The 25,539-nt window shown below is 36.1% G+C and overlaps 1 protein-coding gene across 2 annotated transcripts in view; it reads left to right on the top strand.

Moving 5' to 3' along the window:
• The first annotated feature begins 1,213 nt into the window (after positions 1 to 1,213).
• Positions 1,214 to 25,539, top strand: part of TENM1 (teneurin transmembrane protein 1) — a 274,157-nt gene continuing 249,831 nt past the window's right edge. For both annotated transcript variants that reach the window (XM_012001514.1, XM_012001513.1), the window contains exons 1-5: positions 1,214 to 1,414; positions 2,916 to 3,126; positions 8,222 to 8,323; positions 9,735 to 9,929; positions 12,886 to 13,086. In XM_012001514.1, the coding sequence (XP_011856904.1) occupies positions 1,271 to 1,414; positions 2,916 to 3,126; positions 8,222 to 8,323; positions 9,735 to 9,929; positions 12,886 to 13,086 (853 nt within the window). In that variant the 5' untranslated portion in view covers positions 1,214 to 1,270. The remainder of the gene's footprint in view (positions 1,415 to 2,915; positions 3,127 to 8,221; positions 8,324 to 9,734; positions 9,930 to 12,885; positions 13,087 to 25,539) is intronic.

The following is a 25,539-nucleotide window of genomic DNA, read 5'->3' as shown; positions in this document are numbered from 1 at the left end:
TACTGCAGTATCTTCCTTAGCATTGTCTCTCATACCTTCTCCTTCTTTCCATTCACACAAAATTATTTTTCACTGAGATGTAGTTTTTCTATATGAGGTGTTTGGGCATACCCTAAATTTAGATCTTCGTGTCATTTCACCTGAATCACCCATAATTCCTATGTCATTCTTGTGTCCGTCTGCTCTAATTCATCCTACCTCTGCCTCAAGATTAGCCTTTCTAATGTACCCAAACCTCTTCCCTCTTCTTAAAAACCTTTAATGGCTTTCTATCCTTTATTAAATAAACCCTTTTGACTGGTCCTCTAGGCCCTAGACAACATGATTTCCTTCTTCCCTCCAGCCCTAATTCCAACTGCTCCTCGCTATAGACACATACCCTACACCTTAGCTTTACAGTTTCTTTTAGTTCAAGCCATCCTTTCCCTGTGCACCACTCTTCCCAATAACTCTTTTGAAATCCTTGTCCTCCTCTAAGGTTCATCTTCAATGCCACTTCCTGTAGTAACTTTTTCTCATTCATCCATTTGTTCTTTGAGTACATACGTATCATCTATGTTCTTTGCCTACAGTTGCTTACATTGTTCTAGGTACTGGGAATAAACCAATGAATAAAACAGCCCTGTGCAGTGCTTGTCCTCACAGAACTTACATTCTATTGAGGCAAAATAGACAATAAACAATAAATAAGTAAAATATATAGTATGTTAGATGGTGATAAGTGCTAAGGAGAAATAAAAGAAGATAAAGAGGATAGAGACAGCTAAAGATGAGGAGTATCCTCTAACCAAATAACTTTCCCTCTTTCAAATACACAGAGCACTTATTTTTCTCTACAGTGAGGTTATATGTGCTTGTCCTATTTTCCCTGCTATTTTCAATGCTCCTTGAGAGCAACAACTGCTTCTTATTCATCTTTGTATCTCTTGCAGCTACCAAGACAGCACTCAGTAAATAATGGTTAAAAGGAGTGAAATTGATTGAAATAAATGCAATAGGATTTGAAGAGAAGGAAGAGACTGACATAGTGGGTGGTTGGGGAAGGCTCCTTAGAAGATATTTAATTTGGGCAAGGCCTTGAAAGACAGATGGGGTGGGGAGGAAGAAAAAGCTGAGTAAGTTATTTTGATATATCTGTTCTTGAAAAGCTAAAAACCATTGCTTTATAAATTAAGATGAACATGGTTTGTAATTTTCTCTACCTTTAAAACTAGTGTTTCAGAAGGGACGGGCGATAGACACTGGAGAAGTTGACATTGGTGCACAGGTCATGCAGACCATTCCACCTGGTTTATTCTGGCGTTTCCAGATTACTATCCACCATCCGATATATCTGAAATTCAATATTTCTTTAGCCAAGGACTCTCTTCTGGGAATTTATGGCAGAAGAAATATTCCACCTACACATACTCAGGTATTTGATATTATAAGTATTTTCTTGAAACCTTTTCAAGGGTGATGGGTTGAACAGGGTTTGTGACTTGTGAAATATGTGGTTGTCAAAGGTAAGGACAGAAAAATATTTGTCATGAATAAATATCCAGAATAATTACACTGAAACTAATGAAAAAAAAATGACATAGAGAATAAGGAATAACATTTAGCAGAGCAGATTCAGAAAAGAAAGTTTAAGACAATACCTTTTGAACTTGACTTCTGCTTCCTGGAACTGGCTCTTCATGAGCTTCCCAGACCTCTCATCTTGCTTAGCTTTACTGCCCACACGCCCTTCACTGATTTCATACACCTGTGTCCCCTTTTACCAATGACGGAATGCACATTAATCAGAAATTAGTGAGAAATTAGTCAAAAAGTTAGGTTTTGTCTTACAGGTAGAAATTTGTCTTTGCTATTGTTAATAACTTAAATGTGTAAAACTTCTATGATTTTTATAGCCCTTCCATAAACCTTAAACATCTCATTTCTCTTATTTTCTTCTCCTTATTTTTTCCCCACATGAACCCATTCCGAGCACTACTTCATCTAAGAAGTAGCAAAAATAATCAAACATCAGGGCTTGTTTTTTCCCCAACAGATATGACTATAGTTAAAACTTTACCTTCAGTTAGTCAAGAGATCATATTAAACAAAGAAACAAACTAAAAAAAAACCTTACCTTCTGGGCCAGAATAGAAAGGGAATTAGAATGCATTCAAATGTGACTCAAAAAATAAATGTTCAAGGAAACATGTGCCAGGTGTTTGTCAACTGATTAAAAAAATGGAGGGGAGGGGCCTTTTGAATATGTAAATATGTCACCCACAAATGTAGTAAATTGTGATGAATGTTCTCAAATTTTTGACTGTTCATTTATTTATTTTAAAAACTATACAACTGTTTTTAATTTGTAGAGAAGGTCACAGTGACATTTATGAGTGGAAGGTGCATTTTCAAGTATCTTCTATCAGATGCTTTAGTAAAATGTCAAGATTCTCCTGCATAATACTAAACAAGATTTCTTTCTGTTTTTTATTTATTCATTTTTAAATAATTATTTTGAATACTCTCAAACTGAAAGGTTTATAATATTTATAATTACAGTGAGGGTTTTTTCAGAATTAATAATATGTTTTTGAGTTTAAATATGCTCTTTAAAAAACTTTTAAGATTTTTATAAAATTTTTAAAATTTGTGTTAATTTTTTTAAAACAAAGGATATTGCTTTGTTGCCCAGGCTGGTCTTGAACCCTTGGGATCAAGTGATCTTCCTGTCCTGGCCTCCCAAAGTATTGGGATTACAGGCATGAGCCACTATGCCTGGCCAAGTCTAAATATACTTAAAAATTGATAACCTCCTCTTCCACTTTCCTCACCTTCAAAGCAAAGAAGTATTAAATAGGGCAGTTGAAGTTAGGGATGTTTATCAGTCTAGAAGAAAAAGTAGTGGCTCATCTTTATGTTTGTATTTGTTCCAGTTCGATTTTGTAAAACTAATGGATGGCAAACAGCTGGTCAAGCAGGACTCCAAGGGCTCTGATGATACACAGCACTCCCCTCGGAACCTGATCTTAACTTCGCTTCAGGAGACAGGTTTCATAGAGTATATGGATCAAGGACCTTGGTATCTGGCATTTTACAATGATGGAAAAAAGATGGAGCAAGTATTCGTGTTAACTACAGCAATTGGTAAGCTGCTTTGCCTAATATGTTGAATTGACAGTTCAACTCTAGAAAAACACAATCAGTGATGACAGTGTCCTGGGGGTTAAGTATATTGTTCACTTTGAGTTGAAGTCATTATTGAGGAAAGGTTACTATGACAAAAGTTTATATTGTTGTTATCATTGATGTTGTTTAAATGCTGATTAAGATTTTTTTAATGCTACCTTATTTGTTTCTCTTCTAGGACACTTGCCATATACCTTTTTATGTGTTCTCAACAGAAATAATTACCTTAGTAATATTATTACAAAGGCTACATAGATGAACAACTTCAGTGAAACAGGGAATAAGCGAGTTAATTTAAGTTCTATTATTTTTTAAAAAGCAATGAATACCTTTTTCAAATAGAAAAACTAGTTTCAGTACAGTTCTTCTTTAGAACAGCTGATTCTAGAACCATTAGGGCTTTAAAATACAACAAAAGATTATTTAGAGAAGAATATTAAGGATAATAACTTGAGACATTTAAAGCCCTTTCTTATAGAATATTTTAGTTTGAAATTCATCACAATGTCTCTTTCAGTGTGCTCAGGGCCTTTTAAAACATGTTCTTTTTAATGCAATGCCTGCATATACTCATTCACTTTCACCCTAGTTAGTTTCAGACATCTCACTCTTTTGTCATTTTGAGATAAATCGTCCTCGTGACCCTTTGTGTGAATAAAACTGAGCTACTTAGCAATTTTAGAGTCCTGAAAATAGACAACTCATAGACACAGTATCGTATTGTGTGAATTTTCCTAAAACACGTGTCTTTTAAAAGACAAGAAAATATTTTACAGCTGTCAGTTTTCAATACAATTCTCACCACTTTATCCTTTAGTTAACCTGTTCAGCCATATGTTTAGGAAGATGTGTGGACTGTTAATAGATATACCATCTGCTCTTTTTAACAATTATGTTCTATTTTTACTTGATGCTGAAGACCTTGAGTCAGTAGAAAATGGTATTCCAGCCATAAGATTATCAAAACTTTCTTCTAAAGTAATCAGAAAGGCAATACAATGGAAGTGATGATGTTTCCCCTAGAGAAAAATGCCACTGATCTTATATCTTCAAAAGATAAAATATTTGCTTGTTAAAATAGAAAATAAATTTTTAAGTCATGTCACTGTTCTGCTATTGACAGGCTCAGTGGGGCAGGTTCAACGGATGAATATTTCATGGCATTTTTCCATAGAGGCTTAATTTTAATAATGTACATGTCAAGGAGTTATGAAAGGTTGAGTTTCTCCTAAAAATTAGATAAATTAGAAGATATAAAATATTTGTGAAGACTTTCTCTCTTCCTGTTATTCTTACTTTTAAGCTCAAGTTAAAACACTAACTGATATATTAACCTTCCAAAAATCAATAGACGCAGAAACGTGTTTAGAGGTTTTTTCCTTTCCCTTACTTCCTCCCCCAAAGAACCTAAACTTTGAGATCCAATTCACATCATCTACATATCAATCTGTCAGTTTCATATGCAACAACATATTTGCTCTTTGCTTAATGCAAGTCAGTCTCTTTACTTTTCTCTTGTCTTTTTAAAATTAGAAGCAACAGAAACGTTTCTGCTACCATTTCACTTAAAGAAAACTCAAGTAAATGTTCCCAAAATCAAAAGGTTTATAAGTCATTCACCCTAAATTCTCCTCTTTTTTTATTTATTTTTTTATTTTTATTTTTTTTGAGACAGAATTTCTCTCCATCGGCCAGGCTGGAGTGCAATGGCGCGATCTTGGCTCACTACAACCTCTGCCTCCTGGGTTCAGGTGATTTTCCTGCCTCAGCCTCCTGAGTAGCTGTGATTACAGGCACCTGCCACCACTCCCAGCTAATTTTTGTATTTTTAGTAGAGACGGGGTTTCACCATGTTGGCCAGGCTGATCTCAAACTCCTGACCTCAGATGTTCCACCCGCCTCAGCCTCCCGAAGTGCTGGGAGTACAGGCGTGAGCCACTATGCCTGGCCTCCTCATTTTATTTTTGTTTTTGAAGTTTACCTTAATCAGAGTAAAAAGAAGCCAATATACTTGGTTAAACAAAGTCAGATTTGTATGAATTTGCTCTAAACGCTGCTCATTTATCTATTTCATGATAATGTTAGAATCAGTTGATTGATCTCAACTATATTTGGTCTGCTACTAACAAGGATGAAGACAATTAATAACTAACATTTACCAAATGACTAATACAGGTCATACACTGGTCTAAGTTACTATATATTATTTTCCAGTAGTATAGGCAGCATTGTCAATATCCCTTAATCTCAGGCAACTTGCTCTGTAGTAGGATAATAGATAGCATTTATGGAGTGCCACTCTGCCCCAAGCACTGTACTAGATGCTTTACACTCAGTTATCTTCTTTGATTCTCATCACAACCCAGATAGCTCAGGAATAGTGATACATATATTACAAATAACTAAATGGAGGCTTGGACAGAGTAAATAATTTGGCAAGGTCTCAGATAGCAAGTTGCAAAATTGAAATTTGAGAACCAGTATGTCTGATTCCAAATTCCATACCCTTTAGACTATACCCATTCTATAAGATTATTCATTACATTTAGTTTCTCCCATGAGAATAACTACCAGAAACAAAGCCTATCATCAGCACAGATGCAAATACCAAGGGGCTTTTGACTGTAGCGTAAGAACAGGGTTTAAACATAGAACTTCAAAATTATTCTCACCTCTAAGGAACTGGACTCTAGGAAGTAATTCTGAAGTAAGATTTAAAAGATAGAAGGCAAAGATTACTGGAGGCCAACACAAATAGAAAAACACATTCTTTTTCATCACTGGTTGTTTATGTGTTTCTGCTGCAGCCATCCTCCTCCTGGAGTCCCTAGGCTGTTTCAATGTCTCTTTGATACCCAGTGGAAGTGGCAGCTTCCAAAGCTTATATTGCCTTCTCTTCTCATTTGCATTGCTGGGGTTAAGTTTTGTACAGCCCTTTGAGCCCAGGAACAGTTCTTAAATAAGTCAATAAGATGTAGGGATTTTTATTTATTTTGATAGCAAGCTTTATTAAACATTTTTTCCAGAAGAGCTACATTCCCACAAGGCTGCTTCCATAAAATTGCCAATAGGATCTGGTATGAAATTAAATTCAACTATGTTTATTTTTGAAAGCTTCCTCTATGGCCTCCTACTAACCATCCAGCATGGGGGAAATTCAAATGTGGATTTAAGAAGTGGCACTACTGCTTGGTACAACAAAGCTAGAGAAGTAGAAAACAGATAATAATTGTTCCATCTCTGAATGATAAAAAGTCTCTTTATGCCTTTTCATAACTACTTGTTAAGTAAATTAGTGATTTTCTGATGATAACTAGTGTTTTAATGAGTTAAAAATAGTTGGCTCTTTGCTGAATGCTATATTTCAGTCAGCCCAGGTGTGGTTAAGTGAATGTCAGGTGTCACTTGCTTATCCAGTTGAGCTTTCTAACACTGTGATGAGGGATCAGACTGGCATAAACCCGCAAAAGGCATGTGTTCACATAGTGGTTAGACAAATAATATCTTCAATTGATAATAGGGTGGCTATCCAGCCACTGGATTCATTCTCAGCTTTTAAGAATCCCCCAAATGGACTAGATACCTCTTTCTTTTTCTTGTTTTTATTCTTCTCAAGGCAAAAATGCAACATTTAGAACAAAGTTCTCTAATTATGGAAGTTTACTATTTAAAACATTGGTTCTCAATGCTCTCATGTATTGATTGTCAGAATGTAGATGACTGGGCTGCATTCCTCTGAAGCAGGTTTGGTAGATCTAGAGCTGAAACACAGGCATCTCCATTTTAAGTGCCCCCGGTGATCTACTGATACAAGTAATCCACAGGCTACAATTGTAGAAATGCTATTTCTCGACCTTCATTATAAATTTTCACTCTTATTGTTCAGTGGAAAATATCAGGACCACCTCCTAGAATCTCTCCTTCTAATCAGAAATAGCTTATCCAAGTGAAACTTGGTGAAGCAGGTAATTTGGATTGAAAAAGGAAAAAATGGTACACAAGAAAAGTGTGAGTTTAATAAGCCAGAACACTAAACTCAGAGTCCAAGAATGCTGAATATGAGAAATTTATAGAAAGGTAGAATGAGAAGAAGATAACACACACACACACACACACACACACACACACACCCCACACAAAAAAAAAAAACCTGCAAGAATAATGCGTAGGTACCACAATAGTTCAGACTTAGAATTTGATCATTATTGTGCTCAAACACAATTTTAAAATACAAAGATTTTTCACCTAATTGTCAGAGAGACTGACATTTGTATAATATTATAGATTTTCAGAGAAGTTACCATAAGTCTTATGAAAGTCCTGTTGCACTGTACATATTTATGTCACCAAAACTACCTATCAGTACCTTCAAAGCCATCTCAATTCATCTGAAATCTATTCTTCTCTAAGAATGGATTGAAAGGAAATTAGTGGGAGAAAACTGATATGCATCTACAGTTAAGAAAGCATTTCTCAACAAAATACTTAGGTTCTAATGCTTTTAGTGGTGGTGAATTTAATATGAACACTTACTTTAAAAGCCTTCCATTGTCACTTATTAATGAAAATGAAATACTGAATATCATATTTAAGCTGTCAAGATAGTAGATTAAATAAGTTGCTAGAGAAGAAACTTTATTTGCTAAAAGCTAAATTTGAAAAATAAGCAGTAGACTTAGTCATCTGGGTTACATTTTAAAGCCTGTTTTGCTTTTGAGAAATGCCCTGTAATCCTGGTACATTTTTTAGCTTTATCATGAATGTCTCTTAAGAATACAATTCAACTAGAACATTTATGTACTTTAGAGATCATGACGTTTTTTAGCTCCACTCTTGATCAGCCAATTCAGCAAACCCAGGGCCCTTTTTATAATTTTGTACTGCATATGACATCTTACAGATGTCTTTGTATGTGATTTTGAACAGTAAGTGCTCCACAAACAGCAAAGTGCAAAATTGTCATAGGTCCAGAGTTCCTGCAACTTAAAAAAATTTAAAGACTCTACAGCCTGGAGATTCATTCATTTTTTTATCTTTTTCTCTGTATTACTAGAAATAATGGATGACTGTTCAACCAATTGCAATGGAAATGGAGAGTGTATCTCTGGCCATTGTCATTGTTTCCCAGGATTCCTTGGACCTGACTGTGCTAGAGGTAATGTTGCTCTGTTATTCTGATTGGTTTAGGAAAATAGATGTGATTTCATAACCCAGAATTAGTAGTAATAGTAATAGTAAGTAACAGTAGTAGTGGTGACAGCAACAGCAGTAGTGTTCCCTACTGCTGCTGCCAAAAGCTGAGCACTTACTATGCCAGGCACTGTTCTAAACACTTTGTGTTCTGTCTTTTAATTCCAGCTTCCTACAATAGCTCTATGAGATAGATCTGCTATTATCCAATTTTTATGGGCAAAGAAACAATGCCAGAGAGTTTAAGTGACTTAACCAGGGTTACCTAACAGCTGGGATTTGTACATAGGTTGTCTGACCAGTCACTACATGATGCTTTTATTTCCTTCACAAATTAATTCATAATGAGCTGACTTTAAAAGTGAAGTAAGTTGATAACTGCTTATGCACACCAATGTATGTAGAAGGGGTGGGTTATCACCAAATGAGTAAGGAGCCTACAAAGTAAAGACTGGAAAGTCAGAAGTCAAACTTAGCAAACTTCACTCTCCTAGACTTGCCCATAGTTTAATTTTTGAAAAGCTTTAGGTAAATCACATCATGTTTTCCCATAGACTTACAGTTATTATTTTAGAGGTGTTTTCTGCTCATTTTCACTATATTCTTAAAGTTCCCAGTCTGCTAACACTTTAATATCAAGTTTCTCAGACACTTAGTTTCTTTCTATTAAATTCCATTCAGTAGAGAATTCTAAAGCACTTGCTAAGTTCCCAGCACCATGATAGATCTTGAGGAGGTGGAGGTTGAGGGTGGAGGTGATGATTGGTATTAAAAAATCAGTAAGACAAAAAATACAGGCCTTGTCCTCAAAAAGCCCATAGTTTTAATAAGGAGACTAACAATGACAAAGCAGAATTAGCATTTTAATAAAGGTCTGCACAATGTGTTGTAGGAACAGACATCTGTCCAATAGAAATCTATTTACACAACTTTTTAAAGATAATATTTTATAACAGTAATAACTTTACTTATTGCTTTTTAACTTATTTTTTAATTATTTACTTATTGCTTTTTTTAGGAAGCAAAATTTTCAGATTTTCCTTCCTAAAAGTAAACGTACATCTCCCTGAGGAAGAAAAATATAAGAAAGAAAAATCCTAGCTTAAAATAATAACAATAATAGTTTAAGAGTAGGGTGAGATCAAAAGAAAGTACTTGAAATAATTTCTCCACTGAGGATATTTTTTAATTTACCTTTATTTCACTCCCATAAGAGGAAAATTCTGTTTGTAATCATGAACATGTGCCTATTTAATAAAGGGTAAGACAGAAATAGTACATTTTTTTGCCTGAAATACGAGAATCAATAGAGAATTGCTCTTTGGAGACTTTGAAAGCATTATGAGAACATTACAAGTTCATTTGCCAACCTTCAGATTCCTGCCCTGTGCTGTGTGGTGGGAATGGAGAATACGAGAAAGGACACTGTGTCTGCCGGCATGGCTGGAAGGGGCCAGAGTGCGACGTTCCAGAAGAACAATGCATTGATCCAACATGCTTTGGCCATGGCACCTGCATCATGGGAGTCTGCATCTGTGTGCCAGGATACAAAGGAGAAATATGTGAGGAAGGTCAGAATCCCATTTTAATCTATTGCTTCAGGCTTTTCTCTCACTCAATTGTCCAAGGTGTCATTCTGTTCTCCTAGTAGAGATGCAAGTGGCCTTTGCAAACAATAAGTGCTCAACATCTTAGTACATGCAGCAGAGGGTTTGGGTCAGCGGAACTCTTGTCTCTTCTGACAGATTCTAATATTATACATGAGGCTGTATCTGTGACACTTTCAGAGCAATAATGAAAAATAGTATTGTCCGTCCCTAATTTCTATCACTGTTTTATAGCTTGAGCATGTCCATATTGATGATTTTAGGTGTTAACTCATATGCTTTCATTATTACAGAATGCATTATGCTACATCTCACTTTAAAGCACATAAAAAAATAATAATATATGCATGTTTGCAGTCATTTTGCAAATGTTTTCTTTGGGAGTGATTTGTAATTACCATTACTATTATTGCTTTATATTATTTTTACATATCTCATGCTGAAATTTGACCTCCATGCCTAAGGAAGCAGGCTTACTACTAATGAGTTTCAAAGCCATGCCTTTACATTAAATTCACCCCAAAGGAGTCTTTATCCCCCCAAAATTTTGAAATGGCAAGTTTTATCATTTAAAGAGACACACTGGAAAATAAGTTTAATAGTAATTAAACGTTTTTCATGCTACATTCCTCAAACAAGACTGATTTCAGAAATAATATTAAACCATTACCATGGGAGAAGGTCTCATCATAACTGTTGTTCGGGAAAGAGGCTGCTGAAAATGCACAATAATTGTCTTTTAAAGATGGCTCATTAAGACTATTATACAGCATTCTAAAGGGTTTAATCTCATTCCACTCAATGAACAAGCAAGACTTTAGCTCTTCACCTCCCATTAACAATAGTAGAATTTTGGTGTGATGATTATATCTGCTCCAATAAATGCCATTTGGCCTAGACAAGGCACTGGAGTTGCTGAGTTACTTTCAGAAAATGTTTTTATGGTGATCCAACTGAAATAATTATATTTAAGTTGTAAATTCAGATGCTATATAGACCCACAGAGTGTTAGTAAAAAATACTGTCACATCTACAAATTGCCATGAAAAACATGTAATCTAATTAATTTAGACCCCTCTAATTTAAATTTTTTAAGCAGTTTAAAAAAGAGTTCACTTAAATTAGCCTTCTCCAGGGTCACTAAGAATATTTGTAGAATAACCAAGATATTAAGGAATAATGCTTAGCACATTTAATGGTATAAATTTTTCCAATGCAATAGAAAAAAAATGTTTTAAGTCAAACATTGCAGCAGGACCCCACAGGCTGAACCAGGCCTCTGAATGGGTTTTGTTTGGCTCACACTGTGTTGCTGTTGTTGCTGTTGTTTAATGTGACTTATTTGCCAAAATTTAAAAATAGGGATGTGCCATATGAAAATTCCTATTTCTGGCTTCTTTTAACACTAGAAAATCTGGTGACCCTGGGCTCACATTGCTACGTGGTGGCAATCAACTGGAGCCAAGTAGCAGCAGTTCTTTTTAAAAGGATACTTGCTTTCAGTTTGCTCCCAATACACCCTTTTTTTCTTCCATACGGCCCATTTCCTTCCTATATGCCTCCTGCCTGGCCCCTTTAGCCATATGATTTTGTGCTTCTAAATTAAATATGACAATATGACATGAATGATTTAAATATGACTTCCATGAATACATTGAAGCAGGCTTCTTAATAAAATAGGCTATATTAAGTTAAATATTACTTTATTAAAATTATTATTCTTTAATATAACAAAATGGCCTCCTTCTGAAAAAAGATTCTATACTTTGGACTTTCCCTCTCTCTTCAAATCATGAATCAAATTAGATGTACCTTCTGGTATTTATTTGCTTATTAGCTCAGATAATAAAGTATTGTGCTAATGACTCCAAGATCTTGGGCTAATTATAGTGGCAATAACACCAATTATAATAGTGCTTAGTTAGACCTACTCTGTTCCACGGACGCAAGCCACACCCTAAAACTAGGCAGTCTTGGAAATGCAGGCAGGTTGTCATGGTCTATTTTCATTGCTAGAAAAGTAATTCAAATCATACATCCTCATTACGATTAGTTATTTTAGTCTCATTTTATTTGTATGGAAAGACTAGAAATTTGGAAATCAACCTTTCTATTTCCCATGAATTGGTTACTAGTTAAAAGCACAAAACAATTTTTCTCCAAGGCAAGCATAAGATCTACCTCTAAAACAATACATACATTTGTTAGAATGTATACAAAAATTTCCAGACTCACAGAATCAGAGACAAATGGAATTGGGTCTGTGATATTCTAAGACATTGAAAACTATGTCACTGTGTTCTCATAGAAGGATAAGCCATGAAGAAATGAATTTTTAAATTAAGTTTAAAATATTGCATTTTCAGTACTTCTAAGGAATAAATGAGAGATTATAATAAATTGATGGAAATTTTATTATTTCATGCAACAGCATTCACCTCACCCAATACCTTGAATAATCCAAATTTCAAAAATTTATATAAACTCCTCTAGACTTATCAAATAAAAGTCTTCTCTGGGAGCTATGCTTCCAGTTTCAGAAAGGATAAGGAATGACTTACCAAAAACTCTTGGGCTGTTTTGTGAAGTTGAGCAATTCCTGATGAAGGTCCACAGTACTCCACTCACTTATTTGTGTGGGGGTACTGCACACTGTTCACAGTCTCACACAGCACATGTGTTGTTTCCTTCTCCTTCTAAATTTAGGTTACAACCATTATGATACCCCACCATATTTTGAAGTGTTAATAATATGGTTTGGACAGAGTGTTTGCATGAGTCATTTTATTGCCTAATTAAAGCAGCATTGATGATATAAAACTAGGAAATCAATGTAATCTCCATTTTATCATACTAAGGTACATTGGCCATACCTGTTCATTATTAATCACCCCTCCCCCCTACTTTTTTGTGCCTTCAGAGGACTGCTTAGACCCAATGTGTTCCAACCATGGCATCTGTGTAAAAGGAGAATGTCACTGTTCTACTGGCTGGGGAGGAGTTAACTGTGAAACACCACTTCCTATATGTCAAGAGCAGTGCTCAGGACACGGAACTTTTCTTCTGGACACTGGAGTATGCAGCTGTGATCCCAAGTGGACAGGATCTGACTGTTCAACAGGTATAGTGGAGTTAATTTCGTTCTCCTTCCTCTACTCTTAAATTCTAACTATTCCTTCCTTAAGGTAGTGCTTCTTAAAATGTGATCCATACATCTTTGTGAGTCATAAGGGGCTTCCAGGTATGTCCTAGGTTAGTATTTTACCGCATTTTTATTTATAACATGCTGTTACCTGTTTTATTCATCTTGTTTTTCATTGTAGGTCTGTGCTTGAATTTCTGTCTTCATTTTGTATTCTCCTACAGTTATTTAATACATTCCCAAGTCTCCTACTGTCAGTTCTGTGCAGATTATTTCAAATTATATCTCTCCCAAACTGAAATAATCTGGCATTTCCAACGATCTGCGAAATATTTCTACTGGGTGTCCCATCACTTAAAAACACAGCTTAGCCCAGGAACTCTATCCCATTTTACATATTGCTATATTGCCACTCAATTGCTATTCCTACAATATTGCTTTCCTTTTTTCATTCCCTACTCTAGCATCTTCTATGGTTTCCCATTATCTGTAGATAAACTAGTCTATGATCAAAAGCCTACCACAAACTATTCCAAAAATCTTTCTCCAGCGTATCTTCTATTTTTGCTTCCTGCATAAATCCTTCCTTTGCCAAAGTAATCTATGTGCTCTCCTTACCCTTAGTGAACCATATTTTTTACTTCTCTCCATGCCTTTTCCTCCACATGAGATGCTATTGTAGTTCCACCTAGTGAAATCCAACCCGTCCACCAAGACTACCTATGATTTTGGCCATTCCATAAAATGTTCGCTGATCACATCAACAGGGATCCTCTGAATTTATTTATTTATTTATTTATTTATTTATTTATTTATTTATTTATTTTTTGTTTGAGATGGTGTCTTGCTCTGTCACCCAGGCTGGAGTGCAGTGATGCGATCTCAGCTCACTGCAACCTCCGCCTCCCAGGTTCAAGTGATTCTCCTGCCTCAGCCTCCCAAGTAGCTGGGACTACAGGCACGTGACACCATGCCCAGCTAATTTGTTTGTATTTCTTAGTAGAGACAGGGTTTCACCGTGTTAGCCAGGATGGTCTCGATCTCCTGACCTCGTGATCCGCCTGCCTTGGCCTCCCAAAGTGCCAGGATTACGGGCATGAGCCACAGCGCCAGCCAGGATCCCCTGAAATCTTATCATGCACATTGCTAAAGAGCACAGAAAGCATTGTGATGTAGATGTGTGTGCACATGGCTTGTCTTTTCACCTGAATTATAAGCACTAAAAATAACGAGTCATTCTTTATACCATTTTTCTTATCTTCAAACCATGTACTCATTAAATAAGTAGAATTAATAAGTGGTAACTCTTAGAAAGCCTCTGCCTATGAATTTTGTTAAAGATGTAAAATGACATGGTAAGCAGGAAGGATTGAAGCACTGTGGGACTTTTTGTACCACTGAATTAACTCATGAGCTGAAAAGTCTGTGATCCTACATTGTAAGGAAAGAGGAGGATTTCTCTGTTAAGAGGTTTAATTTTAGAATAATAATTCACCGCAGTTCTAACAATACTTCACTGAAATTTTGTTGCCTCACATAGGTGTAATACAGGAAAGAGGAATGCATTTTACAATTTCAGAAAATGATCAAAATGCTAAAAGCAATCTAATAACTAAATGAAAATCTTAAAAACTATATATATATCTACATCCTTATATACACATATAACCTTTATGTCTAACAAATATACATGTGCCTGCTAAGTTCTTGGCATGGTGCTTGATGCTAGGTTTATAGTAGTGAACAAGGTGGATGGGGTCCTTGCACAAATGGATCCTACAGTTTAGTCAGAGAGACATTTAACAAGTTAGAAAAAGGTTACAAAGGGAAAGTTTCTGGGTATTATGAGACTGTACAGTAGGGACCTAACTTGATTATTAATTTACTTACTAAATGTTATTGAATACTTTCCATCCTTCCATGTTTCAGATGCCGTATCATGGCTTAGAACTTTAAGTTTAAAATGATAATATTAATGTTATTATTATTATACCAAACATAATAATTATTATGTATTAGTCACTATTGTAAGCATTGTACATATATTAACTCACTGATAACAACTCTATAAGTATGATAATTATGCCTACTTTACAGATAAGGAAAGCAAGGCACTGAGAGGTGAAATAACTTGCCCAAAGACAACCATATACCTTCTGGCTTCACAGTTCATATATTTCACCACTATACTGCACTGTCCTCCAGAAATTTATTATCTAACTCACCACGTATACAAATGTATCATTGTTGGACCATGTCCAGGGCCATGTGTCACAGAGCACAAAGGAGGCAGCAGTAGACTATTTTTGTGAGAAGAAGCCTTACAGTCAGGTAAGGTTTGTAGAAGTCTTAACATTTGAATTAACACCAGAATGATGATTGCATGTTTATCACATGGACAAGAGAGGAAAGAACATTTCAGGCAGAAGGAGCAGCTTAAACAAAGAAATAGAGCTATGAATCTAAATGACACATTTGGGGACTTGCAAGCCATTGGGTATAGCTATAGCCTAGGAGTGCAGAAGGTGATAAAACTGGTGAGATGAGCAGGGGCTAGAACTAAGGGAGTTTTATTTACACACTATGCTGAGGAATTTGCATTTCTTCTTGACACAATAGGAAAGCATTAAGTGATTTAAAACAAACTGCCTTTGAGATAGACCACTGAGAAGACCAATTGTAGCTGAATGATATAAGGAACTAAGAGACATGTGCAATGTGATTATTGGAGTAGTCAAGGAGCATGATGGTGAGAAGGGCCTGAATTGAAGCTGTAGTTGTGAGAATGGTGAGGTGGAAACAGACTAGAGAGGAATAACCACGGTAGATGTAGAGAAAAGAGACAGGGTAACTGCTTTGGATGACTAGGTAAAAGTAAGTGCCACCAACTGAGAGAGAAAAGACATAGGCAGAAAAGTGGGTTTGGGGCAGAGGGGCCAGCTATGGTGAGCTCAGTTGTGGACATACTGTGTCATAGGCATCTGCAGAAGATCCCACTTGCATATGGCCAGCGAGGGGTTGATAGTCAAGAATGAAACTTAGAGAAGAATCCTGAGCTAGAGACAAATATTTGGAACATAGTTGGGACCACAGGAAGGCAAGCTACTGTCCAGGGAGAGTGTAGAAAATGAGAATGAAGAAAATCAGAACCCTAGAGAACACCAACATTTAATGTCTTTACTATGGTAGGTTGCTTTACAGTGAGTCAAAAGCTTGCCTGTTTATATATGATTTAATAAATACATATTGATCAAACAGTGATTCTGAATCATATAATTGTTCCTTCAGATCACTCACATCCTTTATGTGCCCTTCCTGATGCCTCAGAATTAGATAAAATTCCTGGTAATGTACTACTCTCCAGTTGCATAAATTCAAATGTTTGTACTTCCATTGAGTTAACATTAAATTCAATGTACTGAGAGTTTCTCTTTCCTTGCCCATTCCTACTCCCTAACACACAAAGACATGCACTAGTCCTGTTGACCAAGAAGAAAATCACAGAGGGGGAGGAAAAGGGTAATTATGAACATGCCTGTATGTTGCCCCCTCTTTCTCTCTCTTCCAGATGAAGTATCCTAAACCCTACCCCACTCCTTTCTCACCCCAAACAATCCTTAGCCACCAAAGCAAATGAAATGAGAAAAAAAAATGATAGCCCTATAGAATATTAGATCTGGAAAAAAGTGTAGATATCTGATTCAATGTTCAATAAGTGTTCCTCTTCCATCCACCTCAGCATCCCTATGGATTTTAATGCACTGAGGCACAGAGAAGTTAAGCAGTTTGCCTCACAGTGTGAGACTACTGCACTAGTCAAACCTCCTCATTTACTTGTTCATTTGCCTAACATTTCTTGAGCCTGAGCCCCTATTATGTCTCCGACAGCATGTGAGGCAATAGTATACAAAGAAGGATGAAACATCTATAGTTGGGGAGACAAGTGTGAATAAAGATGAAAATACCTTAAACTAATTGCTAAAAGATAGAGAGAGAGATACAATGTGCAAAGAGTCTTTAACATTAACTGATGGTTGAGGAAGTGATCACAAAAGACCACAGATCCTGAAGGTCTCTGTATGCCATGCCTAGGAGCTTGGACTTGACCCTGAGGACAATAGGAAAGCCATTTAAGGTGTTTAAAGAAGGTAGTGTCATGATCATGCTTGCATTTTAGCAAGTCATTCTGTAAGTGGTTTGCAGAATATAGTCAAAAAATGATGCAAACTTGATATAAGGGAATTTAAGTGTAGATGGAAAGGAAAGGACAGACATGAGAGGGGCTAGAAAATAGCACTTGGGGCTGGGTGCAGTGGCTCACACCTGTAATCCCAGCATTTTGGGAGGACAAGGCGGGCAGATCATGAGGTCAAGAAATCGAGACCAGCCTGGCCAACATGGTGAAACCCCGTCTCTACTAAAAATACAAAAATTAGCCAGAAATGGTGGCGTGCACCCATAGTCCCATCTACTCGGGAGGCTGAGGCAGGAGAATCACTTGAACCCAGGAGGCGGAGGTTTCAGTGAGCTGAGATCACACCACTGCACTCCAGCCTGGGCAACAAGAGCAAAACTCCATCAAAAAAAAAAAAAGAAAGAAAGAAAGAAAAGAAAGAAAGAAAATAGTACTTGGTGACTATGTGGGTATAAGGGGAGACAGGAATTTTCACTGACTCCATGATTTCTATATTGGGAGACTGGATGAATGGTAACACTACTAACTGAGATGTGAAATATTCATCTATTAAACAAATTTTCATTGAATATCTTCTTTGTGCCATCTGCTACACTTTTGGGATATATCAGTGAAGAAAACAAAGATTCCTGCACTAATGGAGCTTGCAGTCTGGCAGGGAGAGACAGATGGTAAAAAATGAACAAGAAATATATGAGTTTTTTAAACATGAAGAAACTGAGAACCAGAAAGGTTAAATAATTGGTCCAAGGTCATAGACCTGGCTAATTGCAAACCTGCCAGAAGAAACCAGGTCTGCTGATTTTATGTAATGTCTAGCATTCTTTTCAGCCCTCAGGCCCTACTCCTGCCAAAGGAAGGAGGAAAAGTTAGACAAGGAGACAGAACTCAGGTGAATAGATTAGCTTGCTGAAAACGAGATGAAGAACATCAAATACCAAGTACATAAGTGACACATTTTTGTACAGAGGTCTGGACCAAAGCCACATTCATCCATTCTGGACCACAAAGGAAAAAGATCACTAGAATCATCTCTTGTTCACAGAAGCAAAAGGGTGGATAGGTATGACCCAAAACTCAGCAGCCTCTCAGGCAAAAGGCTTCCTAATAAAACTAGCAGATTGAAAAATAAGGGAAGGAAATGCCTTCCAAATCTCCAGTGTCATGGTAGGAATAGTCCTTCTGTGATTTTTAAGCTCCATAAAGGTTGTTCCCACAGAGCATATTTCACCATCGAGATGATCTCACTGTGCAGACTTTTAATTGAGTGTGCTCAGTACAGGAAGCAATTTAACATCTGATTCTTATAATGGATCATGTCATTTCAAAGGTGGATATGCTCTTTGCCATTGATCATTTTCTTCCACTAAGCACATGAAGCTTAGCTGTTAGCATGTTAACGGTGCTGCTCTGATACCAGGGGGACTATAGTGAATGGTTTACTGATTATTTTCAGTCTGTATTTCTAGGTACATTGAGTGTTGTTAGCAGCTCTAAAATGATATTTGATATAGGCTGCTTTAACCTGATGATCTCATGGCACTTCACAAAGGTTAACGCATTCTTTAAAAATACCTGAAGAGGAATACAATAGAAGCTTGTTATACTGTGCTTTAGATTTGGATATACCACAGGTCAAATGCTCCGTTAAAACATAACTCCTTATCATGAAATCTCAGTAATACATTTAGCCTATTCTAAGAGTATTGGCCCTAGGCTCTGAGATCAGCACTGTACAACGTGTCTGCTATATTCCTTTTGTAAAATCTGACTTATCCTGGTCACACAGTCTTTGAAAGGGAGCATAAAAGCAGTTTAGAACTTTGTATTGCTCTCTTCTTGATGAAACCTCCTCTGAACCACTCCTTCTGTCATTGCTTGCAAATAACTGACAGCAAAATTTATAAGTGATAAGCATTTAATAGGGAGGTTAACTCTTGTCCTTTCTCTACTACCATCCCCTCTTATTACGCTGTATCTTAGAAGTGGGTTAATCAGCTGGAGAGATGTGAAACATTAGGCCTTGAACATACTATTTGCTATTCAGCAGAAATCATATAAGGTATTTTCATGATGTGCCCCTTCTAAGGAAGGTTAGTTCCTTAACATGTCAGAAGGCTTTGTTATAAGGATATTTCTTTTTACACTATCCTATGACATGTATCTACCTTGTCCATCAGAAAGAGAACAGTATATGTGTGGGTATGCATGTATTCACACACAGTGACCTTGAGTAACTTATTTTCTTTTAGTCTTAGCCACCTCATATGTGAAATGGTAGAAGATTAGCAAAATGGCCCTTGAGTTCTTTTGCAACACTGAGATTTATGATTATTAATGCTGTATATTGAACAATTGACACTGATTATGAATGGTTCATAGATTTAGTTCATAAACTCTCTTGAGTTTATTAATTGTAAATAGCTTTGTTTTCATAATAAGGACATCCACATTTCGATATATAGACTATGTTATTTGAGGATTTCCCTTTATATATGGAGATACACATACATACACACATAAACACATGTATGTGTATATATCTTCATTATAACAGTGTCTCATTATGTTTTGAAGTGTTCCCTAATGGATGATGATATGAATCTACTAATAAAACAGATAATTAGAAGAGGAGGTTGTAAGAGGTTTATATAATTATTGTTGCTAAGGAAACTTTCCTTGATTATACAAGTACCATATGCTTTAAAAACATTATTAGTTCTCCTGTTTACTGAAAGTGCCAATAATCAATATTTTTCATCTGACTCTACATGTCTAGCACATATAATGCATCACTTTCCTGCAATTTCCAGGAATTTATTAGGTCTTGTGAAATGATTCATGTGTACACAGTGTTTTTTTCCTTTACACATAACAGTTACAGCAGACTCATACATGCCATTTGTTAAAGAATCTTTGTTCAAAATGTAATGCACACACCATGAGGGTAACTATGGAGCTATTCATCATGCCACTGAAGGGAAAAGTCCACTCAAATATAAGGTATTCAGAATTTAGCATCTTCATCAGTAGAAAAAGAGACAGTTAATGTCACCATATTAGGAACCTAGGATTGCAGATACATTCTTCCCTGCAGCTCCCGACACACACCTGGGTTTCTTAGAAACAGTAACTGAGTTCTCAGAAAAACAAAAGTTTCTATTAGTTAGCAACAATGTTAATACTATCATAATGCTACAAATTCCCTGGACTTAAAGTTCATTTCTGCAGATTATATGGGGCAAGAAAAAAGTTGAAATATAGATAGTCACAGAAATATGATAGGAGGGTTTATAGTGCTTTTTAGTGGATAAAAGACAAAAAGCTTATGCCTAATTCATATGTAGGTTTCATTATCTTCGTCTTGATATTCAAAGTATGAAGACCTGTGCTTGCATTTATTTTAAAATAATTCTTTTTCTACTCAGTAAAAAAAATAAAAGATAAACATTAAGGTAACTCTGATTTGATTGGTTGAATAAAACAAGCATCTGCATAAAACGTGGTAGCTATTTCATTAACATTACAGTGAGATTAAAACATTAACTCTAGATTATTGAAGTAAATGAAATTCATTGGTGGCACTAGAAATACAATTCACAAGCATCCTTAAGACAATTCCAAGTCAAATTAAGTATGTAAGACTGAATCTACAGAAATATCTTTGGGAGGTAGATATTAAATGGAAAAAAATCACACTATTAGAGTGGTATCGTAGCCATACATTCGACTCAGAGATGGTTTGTCACCCCAGGCCTTTTTTTGCCCAAATGAAAATAGAAATTAAACCACAAAATAATCTCAGATCCAAAAATTCTTTATCTTTATACAAAAGTTCATTTAATGGCCATAAGACTTTATACACACACACACACACACACACACACACACAGAGTGATTTAAGATTGCAAGGCAATTTAAAGCACATCAAATATCAAATGTTTCAAAAGACATCTTTTACATTTTTGTTCTGAGACAATAAAACCACACATGTTATACCATTATTAGCAGGCAACAATGCAACATATAGTGAAACTTTTGATAATTTGACAAGTTTGAAGTAAGAGGTAAGTTTGCAGCTGCCTCTCTATAAATCTGAACTAACTCTACTAACTGTTCCAGGACACTAAAGCTTTAAAACTATTTTTCAAACCAGAGACATATATTTAAATAAGATGGCAATTGTGAAGCAAGAAAATGTAAGTAAGCCTGAATGCGGGCTTATTTACATAAAGTACAGTATAGTAAGAATCCATTTGGACAGACCAATGGAAATGTCAAAAGAAAACAAGTAAATCTTGTGTTTCATTATTCCCCTTCCTTAAACTCTTATTCTGAATTCCAGATTCATTGACTATTTGTCATTTTTCTCAATTCATTTTTAGCTATATGAAGTGACAGTAGATCCCAAAAGGAAGTATTTACAGGGTGTGTCTGTCCATGTATATGAGAGATCCTATGGAGAAAGTGTCTACCACTACAGCTTGCCCTGCTGCCATGGAAATTCTCTGACAGGGGAGGGTAAAGTAGAAAGACTCTATGGTGGAGATGGCTGAGAGTGGTTGAAGGAAGCCATAATTCAATTGTGCAAAAATTAGTGGCCATGGGGAAGGATCAGAATAAATTGTCCCAATCCTGTGTTCCAAAATCAGATATTTGGAGATATAGAAGAGTACCCCATATACTCACCCCAAATAAGCTGAATGATACTATTCCTGTAATAAAAAATATCCTGCATTTATATGATTGTTTTATTTCTTTTTTTCTCCAAATACATACCAGCGTTTTTTATTTCATCATTATGGCCATGATCCAGGGTCATTATTAGAGTTTGAATTGCATACTGAGCTTTGATGATACAAAATACCTACAGGACTGTTCCAGAGATTTGATTTACATATGTATTTCCCTGAGTCATTAGAGAGAAGGAGAAGAGGGATGGGAAGGACATAAATTAGTTCTTCAGTAAAGAGTGAGGACAATAAATTTTCACTTAGAAACTTGCTAAGGTCAGGCTCATAGAGACTCTGAATGGGTAGTTGAGTCTGCTATAAAGAACTTGACTTGTACCCCAGCTACCAAATTTCCAGTATCCTAGCAAAAACATTTCATTAGTCTCATAACACCCACATGGTGTAAGTAGGGTAAGTAATAGTTTCTTCATATTAGAGTTGAATGAACTCCTTTACTTTGAGAGGAAGGGCAAATTACTTTATCGTGTATGCTTCAGAGTTAAGGCCACTGGTAGAATTTACACCCCAATAGCCTTTCTTAAAGATCAGTATGGGCCGGGCACGGTGGCTCATGCCTGTAACCCTAGCACTTTGGGAGGCCAAGGCAGGCGGATCACGAGGTCAGGAGTTCAAGACCAGCCTGACCAACATGGTGAAACCCTGTCTCTACTGAAAATACAAAAATTAGCTGAGTGTGGTGGCACATGCCTGTAATCCCAGTTACTTGGGAAGCTGAGGTAGGAGAATTGCTTGAACCCGGGAGGCAGAGGTTGCAGTGAGCCGAGATGGCGCCACTGCACTCCAGCCTGGGTGACAGAGCAAGACTGTCTCAAAAAAAAAAAAAAAAAAAAAAAAAATCAGTATGGATCCTTTTTTTTTTTTGAGACAGAGTCTCATACTGTTGCCTAGGCTGGAGTGCAATGGCTCAATCTTGGCTCACTGCAACCTTTGCCTCCCAGGTTCATGTGATTCTCCTGCCTCAGCCTCTCAAGTAGCTGGGATTACAGGCACACGCCACCACACCTGGCTAATTTTTTTGTATTTTTAGTAGACACAGGGTTTCACTATGTTGGCCCGACTGGTCTCGAACTCCTGACCTTGTGATCTGCCTGCCACAGCCTCCCGAAGTGCTGGGATTACAGGCACGAGCCTCTGCATCCAGCCAGATTCATTATTTTTATACTACTTGGGACTTGCTGAGCTTCTTGAATATAAGAACCTATGTCTCACATAAATTATAGAAAAATGTCAGTCCTTATCTCTTTGAATCTTGATTTTCCCCCTTTTGGTATCCTTTTGGAAGTTCCCTTAGACTGTCCATCCCATTCTAGCCTCCATGTATTTTACTCCATTTTCTTACTTACCATCTCTTTGTTTCCCTTTGTTATCATATAAGCAATTTCTCCATATTTATCTTCTAGCTCACTAAATCTCTCTTTAGCTATGTTTATTGTAATGTCTAACCCTTTTATTAATTTTTTTATTTCAATGATTACTTTTTGTTTCTAAAATATTTACTTAACTTTTTAAAAAATATGCCCCATTGTTTTGGGTAATTTTTTGCTTCTTAATTGTATTTTTGGTTACATGAAACATGATTATTTTATATACAGTATCTGATAAATACAGCATATGAAATCTTTGTGGATCTGGGTCTATGATTTGTTACTTCTCTGAACTCTTGGATATGAATTGCATTCTTGTTTTTGGCTTTTTTAAATTGTGAGCTCAAATAAGTTGGAAATCTCTCTAAGTCCTGTATGAAGAAAGTATTCTTCTGATGAGGATTTACATCTGTTTCTGTCACGAACCTGCCTACACTACAAATCAGCGTAAACTTTAAAATATCAGGTTGTAATTTTTTGGGCCAAATAAAGAGTACAAATACAAACCCTAAACCCACATGAAACCTGGCTAGTGGCCATGAAGTCTCAGAGGAGGCTTGATATTTAACATCCTCATAGACCCAAGCCTGAGACAGATCATTTTCTTCTAGTCTGTCTCTGCAAGGCACATTTTCTTCTAGATTGGATATATATCCCAATATATATCCCTAATCTTGCACAGGCCCAAGGTAGCTAAAAATTTTATCTCACTCTGGACCCTCATGAAATCTCTGGGTCACTCAAATCAGCAGATGACCCATGTCCTGGCACAGCTCTGACTCTCCATATAATCTTGGGCGTGTGAACCACTATGGGTCTCAATTTACACATCTGCAAACTATTTGTAACCTAAATTCACATTTCAATTCATTTTTAGTAATAAGCATTTTTACTCTAAGTGGATAAAACAACTTAAGTTCTAGTAAAATTAAGAATGTAGTCTACTAAGCTATGGGTAACAATATTAGATCCAGTTCCACAAAACTAGAAGAGCTTATTCCATGCTAGCAAAGAATGTCCTAAGAAATATTACTCAAAAGACATTTCAGGAACCATAGCAAAGCCAGTGAGGTTAATAGTGGAGTCAAGAATAAGTAGTTTCAACAATCAAAACAAACTTCCCACACTTCTCTGCTAGGTTCATTCATTTTTTTTCTTTTTTACCAAGAAAGATATTGAAGGTTCATTCATTTTTTAAATTGAATTCTGCATATCAAGCAATGAAAGTTAAGGCACTTTAAATACGATTGCCTACTTTCTTTTCCAACAGTCTTCTTTATGTTCATTTCTTTTTTTGACAGACTTGTCATAATCATAGAATATTGACAATAGATGAGATTTTAGATGTCACCTAGTTCTGCCCATTCCTTTTATAGATGAGGAAACTGAGTTCCAGAAAGGCTGAGTGACTTATGGACAGTCATATAGCTCATTAGGCACATAGTTAGTATGAAAAACAGGTATCGTGATTTCTGGTTTATATCTTTTATCCAATATACCATTCAGAGAGCCGTCTATAAATTTAACAGATTCTACCCGTTGTCAACAGTTCCACTGAATCGCTAGAAAGCTGGCAATGAGCATATATGGGGAAGGATCCCAGGACCTTTTTCTTGACTATCAGAATGTTATAAAAGTTGTCAGAGATTCAGCTTGGAAAAATTCAGACAGAAATGAACTCAAATCCCAGGCCTGTTTCTAAGTTACTGTGTTACCTTGAGTAAGTTGCTTGGATTATCTGAGCCTGTCCTATAAAATAGGGAAATAATTAGTATTTTGTAATATAGTTGTAGGGGTTAAATGAGATAGCATATGTGCAACACATAGCATGATGCTTTTCCCATAGTGGACACTAAATTATAATGATAGATTGTAGCTATAGTTGGCATTGTATTTCAATTCTCATTGTGAAGTCACATTTCAAAGACAAATCTTTTGTGAGTAGAAGATAAATTAGTAGAAGATAAATCTCAAAGAAATTCATCTTTAAACACTGTAAAGCTGAATTAATTTGAAGGAGTATGAAAATTCTTTCTACTCCAAAGTCTTTATGTTCTTTTGTCACTACCCAAATGGTATTTTTCCTGTGTTTGCAGAATACAGATATATGCTTTACTGG

The sequence above is a fragment of the Mandrillus leucophaeus genome, unplaced genomic scaffold (assembly GCF_000951045.1).
Source record: "Mandrillus leucophaeus isolate KB7577 unplaced genomic scaffold, Mleu.le_1.0 Scaffold661, whole genome shotgun sequence".
Lineage (NCBI taxonomy): Eukaryota > Metazoa > Chordata > Mammalia > Primates > Cercopithecidae > Mandrillus > Mandrillus leucophaeus.
The sequence above is the reverse complement of the archived record's forward strand: the minus strand, read 5'-3'. Positions and strand labels throughout refer to the sequence as shown.